The sequence below is a fragment of the Anopheles darlingi genome, chromosome 3, assembly GCF_943734745.1.
Source record: "Anopheles darlingi chromosome 3, idAnoDarlMG_H_01, whole genome shotgun sequence".
NCBI classification, from domain to species: Eukaryota; Metazoa; Arthropoda; class Insecta; order Diptera; family Culicidae; genus Anopheles; species Anopheles darlingi.
Genome location: NC_064875.1, coordinates 21,512,717 through 21,536,163, shown reverse-complemented (window position 1 = coordinate 21,536,163; position 23,447 = coordinate 21,512,717). Strand labels below are relative to the sequence as shown.

Genomic DNA, 23,447 nt, shown 5'->3' with positions numbered 1-23,447 from the left:
CGATAATCTGATGCCGTCGGTCGTTTAGGATGGTTCATTAATTGAATATGCTCAATCTTCTGCCACGCACCCCCCTCCCCTCCCCCCCTCCCCGCGGCTATTGATGATGATCAATCGATGGATTGGATGTAATTGGGATTTTATTGATTGGCAGAAGCAGAAGCAGAATAGAAAAAAGGGGGAGAAAAACGAAAATCATCCCTTTTTTAGGGCGAGTTTTGGTCATTGCAGCTCACATACTCTCACACAGTCGATTGTGCTACTCCAGAGCCAGAGTGCTACCACCTGGTGTGTACCTGCGGTCCTGCTTATGACAGGGAACGCCAGCAGAAAGGCATTCAGAGGACCCTCGTTACCGTGAACCGCAACACCTCGGTGCGTCGATATCATCTCGATCGGTCTAACGGTCTGGCGCCGGGATGCGCCTGGGATGCGAAACACGATTTATGAACCTCGCCACTTTGGGTGGTCGATCTGTGTAGAGGTTGCTTATGCGTCAGTGCATTATGTTGCCTCGGGAACGAACGATCGAATCGAGCGTGTTTGTGACTTGTAGCAAAAATTTGCAACATCATTAGAGCCAATCGACGCCGGGATGGTGGGCCACCCCGTGGGTTGATACACCCTTCATCCCTTTAGCCCCTTCATTTGCACTAGTACGGTATCCTGCTGATGGCTGGCTGGCTCGCTGGCTGGCTGGTGCTGGTGGCATTAAATATTTTATCGCCGTTAGTCTGCTCGATAATTGGATTGGATCAATATATGCAAAAGCAGACGGGCGGAGGTCGAGAGGAAGCCGTCTGCGGTCAGTCAGTGCGTTCCGGGGGGGTCGGCGTGAATGCAGCAGTAGCAAAGGATGCTCTCGCTGCAACGCTACATAATGCACATTTGCTGGTGCATTTCGCCGTTCAGGGCAAACACCGCGTTGCGGCCACTTTCGGCTCGGCCCTGTGAGAGAGAGAGAGAAGCCTCGCGTTCCCGTTGGTCATTCGGGGGTTTTGTGTTTGTTTATTTATTTAAAGGAGAAGGAGGATGCCCTTCGCAGCCATACGCAGGTAGACGTATCGTGACACGCATTAATGGTGCTGCATCTCTCTCGGGCGATCGAACCTGGACTGGACGGACAGCCGGTAGCAGACCGGTTTAATGAAACGCCAACACCAAACACACTGGCACGGATCGGAAGCGGCCTGGATTCGTGTGGCCATTACTCATCTTAATAGCTTCATTTCAGGTGGTCGTTGCTGCTTTGGATGCTTTTTTGAAATGCATTTCAAGCGCACCACCGCGCTACCGAACACAATGATTAATCATTGAATTACAATATCATTGCAAACAAACAAATACAAATCGATGGAATCGATCTCTTTTGCCCATTTTTGCATAGCTGACCAATGTCGCGCATGGGCTGCTATGCCATGAAGAGCGCCAGCAAAACGGATCGAACCTGGCGAGGAGAGCGAGTAGACCGAGAGACAGAGAGCGAGGTCCAGCATTCCATTGCCGTTGCATTAATAACGTATTAACAGTAATGGGTACAATAAATCAATTCCATAATTATTTTAACGACACTGACGTTAATGACTCCATCACCGGAAGCCAAAGGTTGTCGCCAGCCAACCAACCAGCCAACCAGCCATTCCATCCGCGGTGTAGAGCGAGTGAAACATGTTTCATGTTTCACCCAATTGGAAGGATTGGAGGAGGAGCATCCACACAAAAAGCAACGGATAGCATAAAACATACACTCACCGAGAGAAGTTCTCTGTGGTAAAAGGGGGGACGGTTGAGGGTTGAGTGGCCGTGAATTGGGCCACCCCCTCCCGCCCCCACCCTCAAAAGTCGGTTGATGCGCCGGTGACGAATTGTTTTCAATTTTTATGAACTTTCCCGAGCCCCGTAACGTGGCGGTAATGTAAACATTATTTGCGCCATTTTTGGTTTTGTTTTTGCTTCGTTTTTTTGTGTCGTTGCGTTCATGTGCGTTCATTAACCTCGCTCGTTTGGTCTTCTTTACCTTCATTTTTTTGTGAGAGGCTTGGAAGTACGTGTGCCGAGTGTTTGATGGAATTCAGCCGGAATGAAATCGATTCTCATTAATTACCAGCACCGCGGGGGAGAGGAAAAACAAAGTAAATATGGTGTTCTCGTGTGCATTTTTGATACGCAAATATTCGCGCGTGGCACGATCTCGGATCCAATTTGGAGGAAATCTTTTTCCGAGCGAAAATTCCTCATCAAATTGATATCTCGGCTGCGTCGCTCACATTTTAATAATGAAATGAGGCGTGCTGTGAAGGGGCCCATTGTGGTGCCTTGTGATTGTGGTTTCCAATTATAAAATCCAAACGATGGTCCCCGAGTCTGGCGTCGAGTCAGCCGAAAAGACGATAAACATAAATATTTCCCCAAATCACTTCGGGGGCTTCGAGGCAGAGAAGGCAAGGCAGGTGTTGTCTTGGACGATGGCGACGATCCGGCGATCCTTCACGACTCATTTAACGGTGGCAGCTTAATCCGCTCCGACTTTCCACTGGAAAGATAGATAAGTGGATATCTGCTTCTGCGGACCATCGCTCGTCGAATGAATTTCACGGCAAATCACACCGAACGTACATTGACATCAATCGGAATCGTCGAAAACCGAAATGGAAACGAAGTTACGGGATCATGCTAAGGCCAGCGGTTTCGGTCCCGCGGTCCATTGATGCGTTGACCATTAGCTCGATAATGGCGAGGACGAAAGTCGGCATAATTCACGGTAACCGGGAACCACGGGCCTTCCGCCGAAGTCAAATGATACGCCGATCAGCAACATTTCACTTCTAGGGTGGTAGACGGGCCTGGTGGCATCTCTCCGTCTAATCTTTCCGCATGTTGATGTTGAGCGGTTGGACAAATAAAAACAAAAAGGAAACAGAAACGGACGATGGGATGATGCAAACTCAAAGAAAAAAAAAACGGAGCACAAGAAACGAAAATATCCGGGAATGCCTCTCGAAGCTTCACTTCTTGCTTCCCGTTAACGCTGTGTGCGTGTGTCTGTGTGTATAGGGGTGGTTTCGTCGTGTGCTGAGAGCTTTTTAATCGAGCTTTCCGCTGCGCTACCGACTCGGGATATCACAAAAATGCTAATGAACCGGGGTCAAACCGTGGTACGAATTAGGTAGCGAAACCGCAGAAAAGCGGAACCCTAGAAACGCCAGACAGTACGGTTCTGTTCCCAGGCTAGTAGCGCGGCTGGCATCCTCAGGCTGGCCATTCCATCAGCATTCGCAGCATTCGCACCGGATTTAATTCCGGACCATAAATCAAGCGCCGTGTGCAGTGCGCCTCGCTTTGAGCTCGGTTCAGCCAATCAGCTCAAACTCCGACCCGGCCTTGGGATGTGCCGGATCGTGTACAGATTGAGCCAGCCCGGGACCTTACGGGAGGCATTCTGTGAAGGAATGCTGTTCTCTCCTTTTTCTTTATTTCTCCTGTGTGTCTCTCTCTCTCACTCTGTGTCTGTGGTGCTTGCGTATTCCGGTGTAGCAGTAGCTGTCGTGGTGCGATGCTACCGCGTCAAGGGTCATAAAATTTTTATTATACCCCGCGGGTGCGTGGCGCAACGTTGTCGTCGTGTGCGGTCCGAATTCGGGTGCGCGAAATTGTGCTAGCGAGGACCTCAGCTCCTGGGGTCTAGATCCGGACGATGGATCCGGGAATATGAATTAAGCTTGGTGCTTGGGCTCCGGCTCGTAATGCGCCAACACCGGCACATCGTTGCTCCTGTGGCTGCCGCTTCGTCTCTCGTTCGCTCGTTCGTGATTAGTGACTTGCGTCGGTGCTTGCTGTTGATGCCAATGCTGCTGCTGCTGCTGCTGCTGCAGTAGATACCGTTGCCGGTGATTACATTAGTGCTTAAATTAGCGTAAAAACGAAACGTTCAACGCGATAGCGCTTGTGTGTCCGTGTGTTGTGGTGAACGGAGAAGAGATAACACAACAGTGGGAAAGCGTACTCGGTTGATGCGGGCAGCTAGTTGAGGGTTGAGTTGGCGGAGGGATGAAGTTTTCATTTAATGCTTCATTTACGCTCACTGAAGCCACCGCGTTAATCACGCAGGTGCTGTTGTGTGGTCAAGATGAGCGGCATAATTAAAAGAAAACGGCGCAAAGCAATCATCAGCATTCGCACTCACACACACACGCACATACGAGACGTTGGCCACCTCTATTCAGGGGGATGATTTGTTGTAATGAGCTGGCATGCCGTAGGTTGAGCAAACGGCAATCATGCAGGGTAACCAGATGGTAGCATAATGTTGCGTTTGAAAAGCAAAAAATTATGCTCTCATGCAATCGGATAGCAAGCGAGGTCTTGGCATGAATTATGCATGGAATCCATCTTGCGGAACATTCCCGGAATGATTAAACAAAGAGGTGACCACCAAAGGTGAACGGTGAATATCCTTCAATTATTGTTGCTGATTGGTCAATGCCGTCGCTCCTCCGGCAGACAGACAATCTCCAAGACGGAAGCTGGCGCTAACGAGCGGTGACAAATCAGTGAAGGAACGTTTAATTAGACCGACCAATTCCGATTCCGATTCTCGCTCAATCGGCTCCATTGGCACGGCAAGATTTATATCTCCTCGAATGTCGAGCCGGACAGATGCGAATGTCGTGATCTTAAGCCTTCTTCGTTGTCACCGATCCCATCGGTTGGCTTTTGTCCCCTTGTCAATGTCACTGATTGACGGATAATTAGTGTGGCCCGAGGGTGCTAGTCGCCTCCTCTGATCTTTCTTCTTTTTGTTTGTTTTATGGTATTCGTGCTGGATGTGTCACATTGTTTCGTGGATCGTTTGCTAAGTCACGACCAGATGCTATCATATGTCAGGGGTGAACTGTTGCAATGAAGCTGCTTTACGCTGATACGGGCCTGCAAAGGAGTGTCAATCAAGCTGGGGTCGAGTGTTTTCGGGATGGTTGAATTGTCTTAAGGCTGTTTAGTGGACAGAAAGAAGGAGGAGGCGTGACATTGATTGCCTCGGAGGTTTTAGGCTCTCTTCCTGATAGCTTACAGTGTTATTTACAGAAGCAGGATAATATTATTCGAGAATTTATTGCGAAGTGTTTAGTTTATAATTTATTTATTTCTACGAATTTCTAGAAACACTACGTTTCTTTCAAGAAACAATTGTATGTGAGGTCAAGCGTACAATAGATAACATTGTCAAACATTAACGATTGAAAACAAGTTACTTGGTCAGATAAGGCAGACATAACATAGATCATATCATTGTCAATGCGTGACAGTTTACGAACAGAACGGTTGAGACTTTCAGCAATAGAATTTGGAATCGAATTTAAGAAGTAAGTTCATTTTGAGATAACACAAATGAACCTATGTTTCGAATTCTAACGTATCTAAGAAGCTGGATATAAAATAGGTTATTTGGATTTTGAAGAGCAAAATGTTTAAATTATTGCGTAAAAGTACCTGTTCAGTATCATATTGGTTTATAGACAAGAAAATTAAAAATTATCATTTCGCTTAAAGAAAATTAACGTTTTATACAATATCATACTAATATTGATCATTTCCGAAGAATTTTCTTCTATAGTATTTTACTTATTGCATAGAATTTTAAGTACCAGATATGCAATCTGGAGTCACCGAGTAACTTGGTGCTACGAAAAAATATCATTCATTCATTCATGAATATCCGCAAGACTTTAACTTCCAGCTTGCTAATATTATAAATGGATTGGATTTGTATTTTTTAATCAAATGTATGTGTAGTATAAAAAGCGATTCTTTAGAGAAACGCAAACATGAAACCTACTTTTTACTAATGGTTATGAAATATTATTGATCTCGCTCTCTAAAGAAACGATGCCAGAATGAAACATTTTTAATAAGTATCCGATAACTATTTATTCTGAGTACATTATTCCGTCCAGTCCTCTGAGCAGTCTTCACATAACTTTATCTTTAACGCCTATTCCATCATCCAGCACCCAAAAACCCCTTTGGCCAGCTTGCTCCGAAGGGTTACTTCGTTGTTACTCCGTGCGATGGAACTTCAAATGAACCATTCAAAAATAACAACAACAACATTACCATCACCACCACCACCACAACGTCCTTCATCGTCTCAGCATCATCAGCAGCAGCAACCATCGGTGGCAACCATACAGCCTAACCATTCTGGCCCCGGTACGTGTGTACATAATTGATACATCCGGCCGATGCCCTTTGATGCTGCCGCTGCTGCTATGCTAACCAAACCGTACCATCCGGTTGGTTCGTTGGACCGCCTGGAAACGGGAAGTCAACATCCGGCACTTGATTTTGCTGCTCCCTTCCTCTTCTCCTCGCTTTCGACCCCTTGGTCCTTTTCGGTCCTTACGCATTGTCCCAGGAGCGGGATGTGTTTCCCGCAAACGCAAACTACCGGTTTCGGTTCACCGCTTGCTTCCGATCGTTACACACAAAATGGAGGCTCGATTGCACTTCCCCTTGCACTTGGGCCACAAAAGCGCGAATGGAGGGGGGGGGGGTTCCCTCTGTTTCGAGTGGGTGCACTTAGCAGCAGCAGCATCATCATCCACATCATCGGCATCATGTATGATGCCATAGTTATGAGAAACGTTTTTATGCGTTACGATTGAGGGGAGTGGTTGCACAGAGTACCGATCGGATGTGATGCGACTTGTTTCGCTTCCTCATTTTATCGATTTCCTTCTGCTCTACATCCCGAACATTCGAGTTAGGAACCGTGGCAGGCAGGCTGCAGTAGCATCAACGGCAACCGATTACCATTTCTAATCATTTCATCCCGTGAGTTTCAAAAAGTATGTTTCGAGTGCTGCATCCTCGAGTGTGCCGGAATGCCGAACCGAATCGCGCATCTCTAAACTGGGCGGCCCGCAGATTGTGGATTCAAGTTTTCGGCACAAACGCAACAACAAGTGCACGTTCCGGGTGGGGAAAAAAGTTCTTCAAAACAAGCGAACGAATGCGATTCGCTTCACGCAAATGCAGATTCCCTCCGGCACACAGAGACACAGCCAGTGAGTGGTTGTGTGGAGCGATGTTGAGGATAAGCGCAAATGGGGGGCTCTGACAAAAAAAAAGTGGCAAAAAAGAAAAGAGAAGAGTCGAAAAAAAAAACCGAAAGCGCTCGGCATTGCGCTCGCATCTGGCACGCAGAGATTGCAAAATGGATAAAAGATGAATTGCGCCGCGGCCGAAAGTTGTGCCCGAAAAATATATTCAAATTCAATTCAAAACCACACACACACACAAAACCCATTCGGGGACTTGAGAGCGGGCCCCCAATCCCCGCAGCAGTGAGTGCAGCAGCAGCAGCAGCATTCGGGTTGCACTCGAATCTTCTGCTTGCTCCACGAAATGCATTTCTGGCCAGTGTTGCGTCTGCTTTGGTGGGTTGTAGCGCCGTCACCGAGCACGCGCATTAATTTTGCGCGAAAAATGCAAAACGATTCTCCGGCAACAAACCCCCGGGTACACTCGCACTGCTTCGTTTTTCACTTCCCCGTTTTGCGTTAGCTCCTCGTACCTATTTCGTATCTCCCGGGAGTCAGTTTCTTGGTGGACAGTACCGTGTGGCCGTGGCGGACGTTGCGTTGTTAAAAGAATGGCAGGAGAATGCCAGGAAATGAATGCCAGTAAACAAAAACCCGGTACCGTGCAAGTGCTGGCGAAATGGAGGGAATGTTAAGTGATTCGCGCCGGACAGGGACAGTTGCACGCCGAGGCGCATACCTCCCCCAAAATGGTTGCCGGACGAATCGCTTTCGCGCCGTGATGTGGAACATTAAAAACACTTAATTGATGTACCTCTTTCGAAGGGCCATGAAGCTCTCTCTCTCTCTCTCTCTCTCGCTCTCTCTCTCTCTCTCTCTCTCTTTCGCTCTCCTTTTTTTTCTCTCTCTTTCTTGCTCTATGTCCCTTGGTAGTGACTACATACCAAATAGGAGCTTGTGAACGAATAAAAGAGTAGAACAAAAATGATGAAATCCAGAAAAAAAATGGTTCGCCTTCGAGTCATATCCGTCCGTGGCATACGCGCGCGCACATTGCAGCACGTGGGTACGCAGTAGTTCCGGGAGTTTCCAAATCTAGCGGGAAAAACCCATCAAAAAAGGCTGGCACCCACCCCGTAGTGTGGCAATGCGTATGGTTCCCGAGCTGGCAGTCTGCATAATTATAGTTTAGCGAGAAAAACAAAAAAAAAAGAAAATGAAAGAACAGGCAGCGAGCGACCATTTTTAGTACGCCTCGCAACAACAGCCGCTGCCACGGGGCTGTTGCTGATGAGCTACCGAAACACTGGGGACGGTGAAAATGGCTTCCATGCGGTAAAGTGCCTCACAGCAAAACGCAACCAGACGCAGCAACCAGCGTTTCCGCTCAAACCTCTCGCTTTTAAATTTCAATTAGACGCTTAACGAGGCAGCCCGAGACGGAGGCCGCTACCGTGCGAGCTGATGTAATGGCGGAATGAATGGTGCAGTGCATAGTTGGCCGCGAGCATGCGAGGTTGCCATTCAGCGCGCGAGCGCGTGACTGAAGCGCGTGGATTGATTTTCCCCTTTTTTTTCTTTTGCCCTTTTTTTTCCTCGCCTTTTGTTCGCCAAAACCCTTTCGACGCTTCTCGACCGCTCTATGAGACGAGTGGCTGGATGGGAGGATGGGTCTTTTTTTTGCAGACAGACAGCAGACAGACGGCACACATCTCGTTCGCTTCCCTCGCCCCTTCATCATTCGACCAAACCGGTGGACAATTACAAGAATCATCCGTTTAGTGGTTATGAACATTACACTAAGTAATCCGATTACGTGCTGTCAGTACACACTCTATACGTGTGTGTGTGTGTGTGTGTGTGTGTGAGAGAGAGAGTCTTTTTCATTTTTTATACGGATCTAATAGGAATGTTATGCAACCAACCGTTGGTGTCGGTTGCCATGATTTGGTTGTCGATGGATGGATATGGGATGCATTTATGGGTAGCATATGTGTAGCAAAGGAGGGTGAAGGTGCAGCTGGCAGAATTTCCTCGGAACTACTATGAATGGACTGCACGAGTGGCTGCAGAGCTCAATATCAATGTCATTCAGCCGACATTTCTCGGTTTCGGTTGTGATTGAATGGATCTTTTCTGTCATCATAATTGGCAGAATTACTGCATAGCAGTTGTTATATGCAATTTGCCACTTAAAATTAATTGATTTTATTATGCTTTTAATGTTGTAATCGTGTTGAATTACACACATGAATGTGTTAAAATTGTGCAAAGGCCTTGTTAAAAAATAAACTGAATATTTTTCAGTCCGATGAGATCGCCGTGTCGATGATATCAGCACGCCTAACGAGCACAGTTATTTAATATGCAAGGTATGAATATTATTAGAAGCGTGCCTTGTCATCTATTTTTTAAAATCCTTTTCAATCATCGAACCACAGCTTCAAACCACAATTTAATACTAAATTTACAAATGGGAAACCGAATAAAATAAATCTAATGTGATGTTGCAAGTAACAGAATCTCCATTTTAACGAACAAAACCCTGTTTGACAGTGCATTTCATCAGCTGGCGAATAATTGACGCTTTTTCGGGTTTTAACGGTTCTAGAAAAATGGTTCATTTTTATCAGCAAATTGGTCACAAATGAAACGCTACAGCTTGGAGCAGTGATTTCGCATTTTCGTAACGGTGTGACACTTACGAATCTGTGAATTAAATATCGTTGGCACATGTCCATCAATGGTGATGGACAACACTGTCAGGTGGATATCATAGCAGATGCTTGACCATTTTCAACTTTGGTGGTTACGTGGAGTAATGCCGTCAATTGTTTCCAACTTTACTTTGCCAAAATGATGATAAAACCCCAAGGTTGAAATGCAATACTAACCGTATAGTTTCATAATGTCCGGAACGCATACGGCATTCAGGAGTGGCAACCACTGTCCATCCACGCCACAGGAGCGAGCAACTTTCACTGAGCCACACACGCGGTACCAGTGAACACTGATCAATCTTCATAAACTCATCCGCGGCAGATGTTAATCGAGGTAAATGGACACTAAAAGCCATTAAAGCCAAGTCTCCTCCACAATCGGTACGGTTCAGCAGCACGACACGCTCGGACCATTTTCAGCACCGTGCTCCAGAACCACGAGAACGACAGAACTGCTGGCCGGTGACCGGTTCCGGTGGTCCTTTGGTAACAAGCTGGAGGAAATTTAGTATTTGTCATGATCCCGGTCAGCATACCCGGGGTACCGGCTGCGGGGATTGAATCTCGTGCCCCAGCTCAACAGATGGCCTTCCCCCCCCCCCCCCCAAGCAGAATGGCAGGGGTCGGCCGGTGTTCGGTGATAAGACGACTTCCGTTTCCACTTTTGCTTTCGATTTCGCTTGTGCACACGGTATGCACCCCGTGGCCCTCCCCCGGTCCGTCTGACCTTATCCTTGGTCTGTCTGCCGGCCGACGAGAGCACATAATCGGAAGTGACTCCTTTGATCGATAGGATTATGGGCGTGATGTATGGGAATGGTGATTGAATCAACTGAGACGAAGAAGATAAAAGCTCATCCAGCACGCCAGCCCTCGGAGAGGCCGGCGCCATTTCGTTAGCATACGCACGCACCTCGTCTCGCTTCGCTTCGGTTCTGGAGGTAGAAGCCGAATCTCTGAATGTCCGTAAGTTGTAGATATTCCTTCGTATAAGAACGTCATTCGCATCTTTCGTCGCTCCGATTTCCGTGGAGGTGTCATCCGTTCTCAACCTGCGAGAAGATTGACAGACATCAGCGCCGAGAAAGAGGCGAAAAAGGGTTCACTGTGGTGGGTAGCGAGGAATGGGATTTATAGAATTTGGTTCATCCTTTAGCCAAGTTCTCACTTTCTCTCTCTTTTGTTCTGAGAAAGAGAAAGAGAGAAAACGACAGCAACATGTGACAACCGACGGGGCTTCGAAATCAAAAGTCATTCCACACAGACACACACACACACACACACATATCCGTACCTCAATCACTTCAAACAGATCCAAACCGGGTTTGCTGGGGTCTGTGAAATGAAGAGCAGTTTCCGTCTCCATCCACGTGGCCTACACCGAAAGGAAAAGCCTTTCAACCAAATCCGCTCGATAGCAGGCACATCCGGCGAATTCGGGAAATCGATCTCGAACAAAGCGGCCTCGGGCGTTAGGGATAAGGACATCAGGACGTACGAATCGGCCAACTGTCACTCAGAATCCCTTTCGGCCAAGGAAGAAGCCAACCAGTTTCGAGGAGTGGTAGACGAGGAGAAAGAGATTGTTCACACCCGAGGTGTTGTAGTGGGTTTTTGGGGGGGGGGGGGGGGGGCATAGGAGCATCGAAACACTTCCTTTCACAGGAGATGTTGCCTAATGTTGCTCCCTGGTGTGTTGCTGTTGTCACTTGGCGTTAGTCTTTCATCGATTTTTCTCTTCAACCGAACCAATTGACAAGAAACAGTTAATGTGAAGCAGTAGGCAATGGTTGCTAAGGTGCGTTGGTAGCTATTTTGGGTTGAGGCATTCACTGCACAGCAAGCTCATTTCTCTTGTTGGCGCACAGTGAGCTCTCCTGGAACTTTTGGGAGAAGGCTAAATCCAAACACGCTTTATTCTTAGAACTAAGGTGCTCGCCTTAAATGCTAAGCTCGAGTACACCACAGGCGTCAACATCTTCCAAAATTGAGCCGTGGCTAGAAACAGATTTGAATTTCTAAACCCTCAGTCGCGCCCCGTGATCGTGGAAGTCGCGATGGCGAATCGTCTAGAGTGGCCAGTTAATTATTGATGTCATCAATTAGCTAGTTGAATAGTGTGCACACTTAACATAAACCCTTTATCATGATCCTTCGCAAAGCTGAGTTCAGTAGTCGTTCGCCGTTGAACAGCGACAGACGTCAGATCTCTCGCCAACTGACCGAAAATTAACATCTGGTCAGTGGCGAGTGGTGAAGCGATGGTTGGGCACTATTCTGCCTTTGGCTTGTATCTTCAAATAGTGCTAGACACTGTGGAAATGCACTGAAGAGTACTGTGGAACGGGCTTTACGCTCGTTTTGAGGTTGGTTTACACTTCCACTCTTCGGCATTTCACTCTTGCATGAGCTCGAAGCGTGTCTGATGTTTTTCGGGGACGAGGGTCTGGGATGGATTTTAAAGGGAAAACAGAGTGAAGCCGCAGGTTTTTGGTCATGCTAGGCAACGCAATAGTATCGCTAGTCTAGGGTAGGATAGTTGGCACCGTGCCGTACTCGACTGCTTATGCTTCGATGCTGGAATATGGAAATGAATGGATGTGATGAAAAATTCATATTTCCTACCTTCTCTGGCACATCGAGAGTGCTTCCATTCCATTTTCCATTCCACCGCAAACACAACCCAACCCCAACTCCCGTGACGATTGGCACCACCGCCCGTCAGACCATCGCTACGTCCTTGTCAGCCATTGATGCCGGAGCTCTGGATTCCCAGCAGGTTAACATTTCTCGCTTGTTATCAGCACTCACACACGAACACACACACACGATCAGCACATACACATATATACACAGCGGAACAGTGCCACTACCCTTAACACTCGTGACAGGTAGCATAGAAAATGTTTTTAAAAGTCGAGGTCGAATGAGCTGTGCAAATGCTCACACAATTACCTGACGGAGGTTTGCCCGATCTCGATATGTTTGGGGTTGAGTGTGAGGGCTTTTGTGTCGGTACGAATGTCAGACTCTGGATTAAGGTCTTTCGCGTTTCTGTCCTTTTGCTGTTAAGGGCTAAGTGGTGTTTTGGTGGAGTTTGTTGTTTTTTTCCAGTACGAAAACGACTTTTTTAAGTCAATTATATGGTAATCCTTTTAAAGAATCGCTATCGCATGCTACCTTGGATATGTATTTGGGTCACCAGTATGGCGAAGTGTGAGCTTCAATTTGCAATTCAAATCAATTACAATCATCAGCAGACAGTTTGCTTAAAGGATCGATTAGAAACAGTAAATTTGCTCAACTGAGTTATGCTGCGTATCTTTTGTATTTTTTTAACCGATTCATAAGGGAAGTCGACTAAATAGCTTAAAAACAGTTTTTCTACAGAGCTTGTTTAGCATTACTTTATTTGGACGTTCTTCTACGGATTGTAAGTGAAAAATCACGGATGTTGTTAAGCACATAACTTTCCTGTTTTTAACTATATTTATCACATTTTTAACACTAACGGCCTTTTAAATATTAAAATATTGCACATAATGAAACAGCACTTCCGTTGACATCACTCGGAAGCGGTTATGTAATATACTATATGATCTTTAAATAATACATAAAATAAAAAATTTGGAATATGTCATTCTTTAGTTTATTACGAACACACTAATGCTTTTCGCGAAATATCACAATTGCAAAACTCTCTCCTTGGACAATTTTTAAGCAAAGAGAAATACATGCCAACTGTATTACGAACATTAAGCTTTGTTCTTGATAGCAAGCAGCAGTTTGATATTATTGTTCACGTGAGCCATAGAACAAAATAGTTTCAATTATTCTTCATCTAAACTGGGCACATTATGCGCGGCATGTTTTAAAACATTAAACGTATAGCTTTACTCATAAAAATACCATTAAAATTTAATAAATTCGGTCAAGATGCACCATTCAACAAAAAAAAAAATCGTTCTAAGGACTCGCAGCAGCTCTTACCGATCCGAAAAGTGCTTGATCGACCCCGTGACCCATCGCAGAACATAGCAATGTCATCGCCATCTATCTAATGCCCGGCCGGAAATATGCTTCGCAGCTCAAATGGATTGGAACATCCGCCACCGTGGAACGGCTGCATCCGAAGCGATGCTGGCGTTGGCGCAAAAATCGTATAATTCTTTCTCCTTCCAACCAACCATCCATCCATCCATCCATCCACTTCATTTGTCACACAATCATTCAAACAATCATCTCGTAAAGACGGCGGATACAGAACGAAAGAAAAAAACCGAAAAGAAATGGAAGAATAAAACCCTCTTCCAAGAACCGGACAGACGTAAAAAGACGCATCTGCAATTGTTTCCCACTTAATGCTTGGCAGTGCTGCGTCGGTAGCGCGCTACCGAGTTTCTTTCCTTCATGGTGCTATTCCCGTGGCCACAAGCACCTCTATCTAGTCTTGGTTTCGCTTCCTCTCTTCCACCCTAACAGCCACGATTCTGCATAACGACCGATGCATCCGAGGCCAATGAGGGAAAGCTTGCTCCCTCAAACAAAGTTGCAAAAGAAAGGAGCCCAGAAGAAGGATGCTGGAAAAGTCAAGCAACATAAAAGGGAATGGTGTTGGGTTGGGAACGACGGTCGCGAATCCACCATCTTCAGACGGCAAAGGGCAAAATGCAAAAGCGGGGAAAAAAAAGAGAAGATACTATTGGGAACCAGCCACCAACCGTCGCTTGATTGTTAACCCCCTTCTCTCTGTCCCTCTTCTTCCTCCGTTGCCTTCACGCCATTTCCGGTTGCCTATTAAGCAATCGACCTTTTGCTTCCGGCGCGGGAGAACACGATGGGAGAAGCAGGCGAAGGAGTGGGTGTCTCGAGTATCATCAGCCGACGGACACGCGAGCGGTGGTCGACCATTTTCATTTTTGTTTAATGTTGCTTTCATCCCCTTCTAATGTTTCAGCTGCGGTACCGTTGCGGGTCCGCTCCTTTTGCGAACCAGCATTATCTTAATTTTGATGCCCGATGGTGTCGGTGTTGTTGCTGATTTATGGCACCATAATCGTGTTGTAATTAGCTCGTCCATATTTACCGGCCAGCCGTTCGCTGCTCGAAAGCAGAAGTTGAGAAGCGTTTTCTCCGTTTCCATCGTGGCCTTCTCGTCCATCGAGCGATTCATTTGATTGCCTTTACGATTGCTATTTTGCTTCTGTTGGGTGGGAAAATATTCCTTCCCATTTTTTAGGCGGAAAATCAATCTTTCTTGAGCCTGACTCGTCTGCTCGTCGTCCCTTTGGAAAGGAAAACGATACTTTTACGAACGCATATGATGCGTACGTAATGCTTCCTATTATACAACTACAGCACTCCAGCCATCATGTGCCATGCTTAACAGTTCGCAGATAAGAATGGGTGCCTAGAAATGGGTAGGTAGGAAGAGTGGCATTTGTATTCCTGGCGAGCAACACTTCCTGCATTGGAGGCGCGAACCACGATTGCAAGCGTGTTAATTCGTTCGGTCATAATAGGAATTTCCGGTGCGATCTTCATCACGGGCCCAGTCCTTATCCCTTCCACCATTCGCACATAATCGCTCTCAGCAATCGTCAACCGGAAGTGTGCCCGAAGGCAAGGCCTTGACGACGCATCCGCAAAAAAGAAGGGCGCGATAGGGCACGTGGCCAGTGCTGTAGCGAAAGAGAGCGAGTAGAAGCAGAAAACAGAAAGAAAAAACCAATGTCTGTCGATGAAAATGGACGAGCGAACGCAAAGAAATTAAGCATTTCTGTCACAGCACTCTCCAGGAAAGCAAGGAGAGCATCAGTGTCAGGGCGCGTCGGGGCGTGCTTTCGCCAACACAGAGTCAGTATCCTGCTGGGTCTGATGAGGTACTTGTTGTAATATCGGAACCCCTCCCCAAAATCCAGCCCGGGGGAGCCTTCTTCACGTCTGCCAAGCAGTCGAGACCAATCCGGGACCAACTGATTACGTGCGGCCGTGCTTTGCAATTATTCAAGTTGCTGCTGCTGTTGCTATTCGTCTCGACGCTCGGAAATAAATTATTCAAATCCGAGCTGTAGACACATTTAAATGAGGCAATTTTCTACTCCTAGACCTCATGCCTGGACCCCATGCGTTTCGCCCTCCCTTCGGACTGCTCATTGGTCTCCCTCAGCTGCCCCGGGAGCGTGTTATCCTCGCTTGTTGTTCCCCGTTCGCACCGTTCATCATCCCTACCGCTAGCCGAAGGTTCCCCGCCTTTCCTCGTTCTCTCTTACATTTCATTGCCGGCCGCTCGGAGGTCCGGTGATAATCCGTTTTCTTCGCGAAACACAACGTCTATTCATTACGAGGCCGGCCCGGGGGTTAATATTCCGATTTCACCTTCGGTGATCAACGCGAGGGCACGCGACTAGGAGCGGCAGCGGTAACGGTAGCAGCGCAGAAATGAAAGCAATTTTCGAACGGGGCACGTACTTTTGCGAAAATATTGCATTTCGGACGGCCGTAGCTAAAGGCAGCCAGGCGCATTGTAATAGAGGGGAAAAGCGCGAGAAATTATTCACATTTCGTGCTCCATCGTCCTCGGCGGCCGGGGGTAGCATCGTTTAGCAGCTTCAACTGTATGGTGTATGGTTTATGACCTTTTTTCTGAATGCTTTATCATCCTGGAAACCCTTACTGGACAATTGTTGTGCGGTCAGGTGAGGTGGAAATTAGGAAGATTCGTTTCTTTTTTCTAAAGATTAAGATTTAAGCATACGAGCATATTAACATCAACTCATGAGGCCATTGTTTTGCGACGCTTCCATTGTTACAGTCAGCAAGCAGCATCCATCGCTCACGCCTAACGTGACGTATTCACGCTCTTTTGTGGAAAGCCTTATCGTCAGTTTTACATTCCCCTTCATCCCTTCCATCGGTGCGGTTATGGTGGTGGTACGGATGTGGTGGGGTATGTGAGGATTATGTTACAGCATTGTTACCATCGACGAGGTGGTGCGATTGACTTGCTTAATGAAGGTCACAGGTCGAAACAATGCCGTATGCTCCGCACTGAATAAACACGATACGAGCGATGTTCCGGCTTCTTATTGCTAAGCTTATCTCCACGGTGCGGCAACCGCCGAGCAATCGTTTCAAAATTAACATTTCGAGAAAGCGAGGATTCTCAAGGAATGGCGTAAGTACCGTTGCAAGAAGGAGGGAATCACATGCGTAGGGTGGAGCGTTTGTTTGGTTAGTAAGTGAGGCGTTGAAGAAGAATTTACAGCAAGGAGAAAGACAATGGGGGATGAAATGGTAAGACTGCTTATCAGTCGATTTGCCAAGGAATCTACTGTCTTGTCTTTTGTAAGACAAGATGTTCGCCACAACAACCCATCAGGCGGTCTTTTCAACCGTACGGGGACGTTTCAGATGTAGTGGTAGTTTTATAACCGTTAAGTTGTAATATGTGACCAGACATAGTTAATAATGCTATGGTAACATATTTTTAGCATTGTTTTTCTGAGATGCTGGACGCTTCAAGACTATTTTGTAACAAATTTGAACCAATATTAAACCCATACTAATGCATTCGAAGTCTGTGTCCATCGTAGTATCAAATCTGCTAGACCGATTTTTTAAACTTTAAACTTAAATTGTACACATTGATTTAAAATAAAAATGTAAAACAAGTGTATTAAGCAAAATCATTAAATCCACCACTTTATCAACTTCAGAATGTACCGGGAAAAAATAACCATTCCTTTGTTCGCTTATAACTCAAGAACAGCTGAACCGATTGACACGAAATTTTGTATACACAGGTTTTTGAGGCCGGCGAGTGCTATAGTCATAGTTGGTACCCCCTCAGTCCTCGGGAATGGGGGTCGCCCATACAAATCGTTGCTACCTTTCATGGATTCGATTTCAGATCGAGCATAAACAGCACTAATCTCACTAACCAGCGGGCATACTTCAAACAAAAGTCACAGAACACCTTACACGAAATATCAAGAACCTCTGCGCTGCTTCAGTCTCAATATTACAAACGGTATTGCTAATAAAAGAGGTTTCTGTTGTGTGATCCACAGTAATGCGAAAGGCAGTAAGCATTCCTCCAACCTGTTTATCCACCGATTATCTTATCAAATGTCTAGTCTTAATGGATAAAGTTACAGAGACGTTCTTTTACAGATAAATAAAGTGACTGAGCTCGTTAACATTCTCAACTCGGTTTATGGAATAGACTACCAATGCTTACTGCGTACGTTTTAATTGACCGGTGAATTCAATGTATCTTCAATGATTTGAATTTGTTCGCTCCTGGGGCATTTGTTATTGCTCTTATCTTTCAATTCGGCGTCCTACCAGAAAAAAACGGTCAAAACCAAATAAAGAAAATTAGGATGATCCACTAGCAGCAAACTAGTACTAACCATGCTAGGTAACATCGCAAAGCTCAATGTGTAATAAACAGAAAATTCCTAACTATGAAGATACGAAATTCCTCGAATTCCCCCAATACCAATGCATGCTTGTATGCTTCGTTGTATTTTCCCGGAAAAGTTTCCTTACAACCAACCACACAAAATCCCGCCAACGTGAAGGGAACATCATAAATTGATGGTCATCAGCAGGATGCAGAGTGGTTGGTTCATTCTGTATATATTTTTTTCCAACTTTCGAACCATGTAGTTCTCCCTTCGATGTTCAGATGGTTAGCAGAAGGCTAGACACTGCTTCATCCCTCCGCCCGCTAATCCCTAGGTTGGTGATTGAGAGACCAAAAGCCAAAGTCGGAAAAGCAAAACAAAAAAAAATAGATAACTCCTGATAGACAGGAGGATGGTCATGGGAATGAAACCCACGAGACGATACTAGGATGCGATGTTGCTGGTGGTCCTCTCCCCCAAAAAAAAAAACGAATGTGAAAAAAATATCGTTCAGTTCGTTCCAATTAACGAGGGATAAAGTTGAATTAAAACATGATTGGATGCCGGAATGAGCTAGCCGTTTAAGGGCGTACGAGAGCGTACTGCTGCTCCGGGGATAAACGCAGAAACCCCGGAGTCGGACATCCTCTCTGTGAAGTCTTATCCTTTTGCGTCCCTGCGAGCTTCCTATTGAATATGAATGGTGGCGGTGACGGTGGTGACGCACAGGACAGGGGGGAGGCAGAAGGCGTGCGGTACAGGTTCGCAAATTACCGCAAACCACTTGTACCGCTGGCGCTGGCCGCTCGCTGACGGCACAAGGCCCTTTTGTGCACAGGCTGCACCGGAACTCTTGATGAAATTCTCCATTCAACAGGAGAGTTTGGGGAGTTTGCGGAGGACGTCACGGTATGGCATGGCATGGCACGGCAGTACACGTACACACGTGTACACCGAGTGGTGCACCCCTTTTGCCCACGGTGATGATGGTGAAAGGGATTTTTCTCAAAAATGATGAAGACGGATAGAGCCCAGGTGATAGTGAATGGTGAATGACGGTCCGGTGCGGTCCGGTCCGGCCGGTGATGATGAACGGTCCGGTCCCTGTCCTTATGATTTGATGGTTCGCCCTTTTACGTAATCAATCCCCTATGCTCTTTTCCTGCTTATTTCATCGTTTCCGAACCCCCGCGTTTTTCGGACAGCGCCATCGTGATGGCGGACAGACCGTAACAATTAAGTTTTAATTAAAACACGGTCTCAGATGTATGCAAATTGGTTCGGCCCCGACGAGCGTCTGGACTCCCGGGAGTGTGTGTGTTTGTGTGTGTGATGTGGATGGTGGTTTCGAAAGAACTAGGTCGTTTGCTGGATGTGATGCATGATGTTCTCGTTAGAAATATATGCTTTGTCCTGTGTTGCGATGCGAACACAACACAACCTAACCACTAGCTCATAACAACATCTTGATGAACGTAATTATGGCATCACGACCACGACCACGAACACGATGCTAAACGAGGGAAAGAGTGTAGAGAGAAAAGTGGAACAAATGCGAGGTAATGTGGGTGCAGAATTATCAGAGAATAGTTAACAAGCGCAATGGACGCTGCTGCTGAGTTCAAGCTGGTTTTTATATTATAACCAAACTAGCTCCCCTCGGTGATGAATACTTGCGTACAAAAGGGTAATCCCCAGAGGAGAAACGCGTCAACAAGACTCAATTGAAGCTCTGACTTCTTATCGCGACGTGCGTACACTCGTGTACGCAATTTATACGCTGTGAAGAATAAGAAGTTTAACAACTGCTGCAAATTGCAACGGAGGAATCACGAGACAATTTGTGAGCTTTGGAGCGGCAGTCCGCTATATATTGTGGAGCTACAAATTTAGTCTCTTTTCGCGTCTTAAATTCTTACTTGACTCCTGGTGCTAGGCCCATCGCGCGACTTTTTTATACTCTCCTTGCGTAACGTAACACTTCTCGCGTAACGTAACTCCTACACTTGTCATTTCTGACAACAACATTGTTAAACATATCCAAAAGAAGAGCATTCTATTCTAGCCTTTCCTCCATTTCTAATGTCATCGAATAATCGCGCTGAAGGTGCATTAAATTGTGTAACTCACCCGGGGCAACAATTGTGAACACGGGTGCGCCCGCTTATGATATATCGCTTATCGGTTTCGAACCACAGCTGCGCTCGCTCACAAAATCCCCTCACACACGCACACAACATGATGATCCACGCGATGACTAAGGCCATCGTCACCAGCGTTCAGACACAAAAACCATCTTCGACCACGCAACAGAACCAGTTGGTCGCAATGTTCTCTTCACGACGCAGTTACTTGTGGTGCTGGAGCTGTGTGTTGCTCATCGGTTCCGTGCTAGGCGTTCCCGTTCCCGAAGAATCGACCATCGACACACCGTGCACCACACCGGACGGTCTGGTTGGTGCGTGCGTTCCGGTACGGCACTGTAAACACGTCCGGTATCTGATAAGGCGCAAGACGCAGCACAACTACCGAGACACCGTGTGGCTCGAGAACCTCGAGTGCCGTGGAGCGCCAGGTGTGCCTAGTCAGCACCAATCATTGATCTGCTGTCCGCGGTTAACGAATGATCCCATGTGTGGTGGTGGTACGGAGTTCGGTAGCCGTATCTACGGTGGTACCGAGAGTGAGATTGGTGAGTATCCGTGGTTGGCGCTGTTGCGGTTCCAGGAGCGGAATGGCAGGCTAACCGTCAATTGTGCCGGCTCGTTGATCGGGCCACGGTTCGTGCTGTCGGCGGTTCACTGTTTTCGGTCGCGTGCCGGCAAACCGAAGCAACTGTGAGTAGGCCATGAAACGAACATTTCCCCCAAAACTGACGTCACGGTCTCACTGTGTTCCCGTACCAGCAAGTACGTGCGACTGGGCGAATGGAACTTCCAGAATCATCGCGGAAGGTCAAATTGTCGAAAGTTGGACGACGGTGGCGAAGGTCGTGAGGTATGCCGGAAGGACTATGGCGTCACGCGCGTTGCCCTCTATCCCGAGTACGCGGTTAATGCGGCCGCTCACCTGCACGACATTGCCCTTATCGAGCTGGCGGAGACGGTGGAGTATAGCGAGTACATTGCACCGATCTGCTTACCACTGCTGGAGTCGCCGGAGTCGGTGCGTTCCCTTCCTGTCGAGTATACGGCTGCTGGATGGGGTGCAACACTTGGTAAGCTTCCGTTACGGTTACCTGAAAGACATACGAGATCACCTACTCTCTCCACTCTCCTCTCCGTACACAGAATCGGACGGTATGACGCCCGTGCTGCAGGCAGTTCACTTGCTGCCCTTTGACAAGGAACGGTGCAGGAAAGTGTACCCGGTACCGAATTCTCACGGTATCGGTGATGGGCACATCTGTGCGGGAGGGGCCCGTGGTCAGGATACGTGTGACGGAGATTCGGGTGGTCCGTTGATGCAACGCATCGAGGGAGTGGTCTACCTGGTCGGTATCACTAGCTTCGGATGGCCAGAATGTGGACGCGAAGGTAAACCGGGCGTCTACACGAACGTCACGCACTATCTCCATTGGGTAGCGTATGAGGTGTTGCTCGGGTCTCGGTTGAGGGTGGTGAGCGAGATGGATGAAAATGAGGCACTGTGGGTGGTGTGAACGGTGGGTGGAGGGGGTGTGGTTTTGCGTAGCTTGCCAGCTCCGATCAATGCTATGGTTTGTAGCGGTTGTTAACAAGAACCATGTTATTGTAACTAAGGCCCATTGGTTTGAGCATTGCATCTAGAAGCCATTGCTTCGAGCGGAGAGTATTTAAGGAGAATGAAATCTCAAAAAAGGAAAAGAACTTTTCATACTAGCCTAGAACCATTAAATTAAGTTGTTTTCTTCATGAGGACAAATAAAAAGTTTTTTTTTTAATTTGGGCACTCTGTTGCAAGCGGAATAATCATGTTTCCATGATTTCTAGGTATTTGTGAATACCTTTCGGATTTCATAAATCTATGAGCTTCTGAAAATTGATTTTAAAAAGGGTCGCTTCGGAGAGGCTTTCATTTGCAGTCATTAGAAGCCATTACACTTTGCGGATATTCTATCTCCTTTATTTATAAACACTATTTTATCTCCTTTGTTATTTACAATAATTCCTCACATTTCTATCCGTTCTTTGAATGTACTTTTATTCATAAGTCCTTTCAGGCATTTCAGATTCTATTAGTCAGTTTTCCTGGCACGTAGAACGATCTCCATACATTATATCAGGCTTTGCTAGTGTGAGATTTGAATTGAAGTCTCAGCATCACCTTTATTCACTGCAACCAATTACTAGAGTTCTTTCCACATGCAGGTAAGCCGGATAATCCTGACCATTTTTGCTTTATTCATGTGCTGCTACAGGCATCTCCTAATCGGGCATCTTGTAATCGTAAAGGGTTCCTTGGACTTTCAATTCTATAACACTTTCAATCGTTTTCTTGCTTCATCGTCAGAAGACAGAAACAAGTGAAGTGATAACATGCATCCATATTTAAAACGAGACAAAAATCAAGAGGAAATCTCGGTGGGATGGATGTAATAAATAATACTGTGTTGAATTCTTTTTTTAACATATATAATGACGGGCGAGCCGTATGTACTGTGTTGAATTCTTCAAATAGTATAAAGATAGAAGTTATGATCGTTATGATTTGCAGTCGTTGACTTGTAAGACGACATTCAATTTTCTTAAGCCCTGATAAATATAGTGACTGATGAACAAAGTGAATGCCATTTCAATCTTGTTAACCTCATCTCAAGTCGCATAATAAAAACAGGAAAAAGTAACCCAGGAATTATATCTGGAGTACACGTAACTTGTGCTCCTCATAAATGATCCTAGGTCAGAGTCTGATGCACGTCGCTTCCGCTGTCTTGAGAGAAAAATCCCAATTTGCTCTCGCCCCTCCCAACCAGCCAAGCTTGCGTCGATCGTTTATCATCCTGCCGGTTCGTTGTGCGGTAGCCCCCGTTGTGCAGTCACCTTAACCAAAACATTTATAATTGAAATGTCTTCCGGCAGCAGCACCAAAGCGCTTTGGGTACCTATTTAGCATAGAAATGTACGTACCAACCCCGCACCAAGTGCTAGTGGTCAACGTTTCCCCAGCCACCGCCACCGCCTTAATCTTGATAGATAAAAGGGGTCAGCAAACGATCCTCCGCTCCGGGTTCTCACAAGCAACTACAGCGTTACAACCTACCGAAGAGATGAAGCGCCACGCTTTTTGGTGGG

The 23,447-nt window shown here is 46.6% G+C and overlaps 1 protein-coding gene across 1 annotated transcript; it reads left to right on the top strand.

Moving 5' to 3' along the window:
- Positions 1–20,467: 20,467 nt before the first annotated feature.
- On the top strand, positions 20,468–21,975 carry LOC125955933 (CLIP domain-containing serine protease B14-like). Its single transcript, XM_049687280.1, has 3 exons — positions 20,468–21,011; positions 21,081–21,391; positions 21,465–21,975. The coding sequence occupies exons 1-3, from the start codon at positions 20,503–20,505 to the stop codon at positions 21,833–21,835; spliced, it is 1,191 nt and encodes a 396-aa protein (XP_049543237.1). The 5' UTR covers positions 20,468–20,502; the 3' UTR covers positions 21,836–21,975.
- Positions 21,976–23,447: the final 1,472 nt, after the last annotated feature.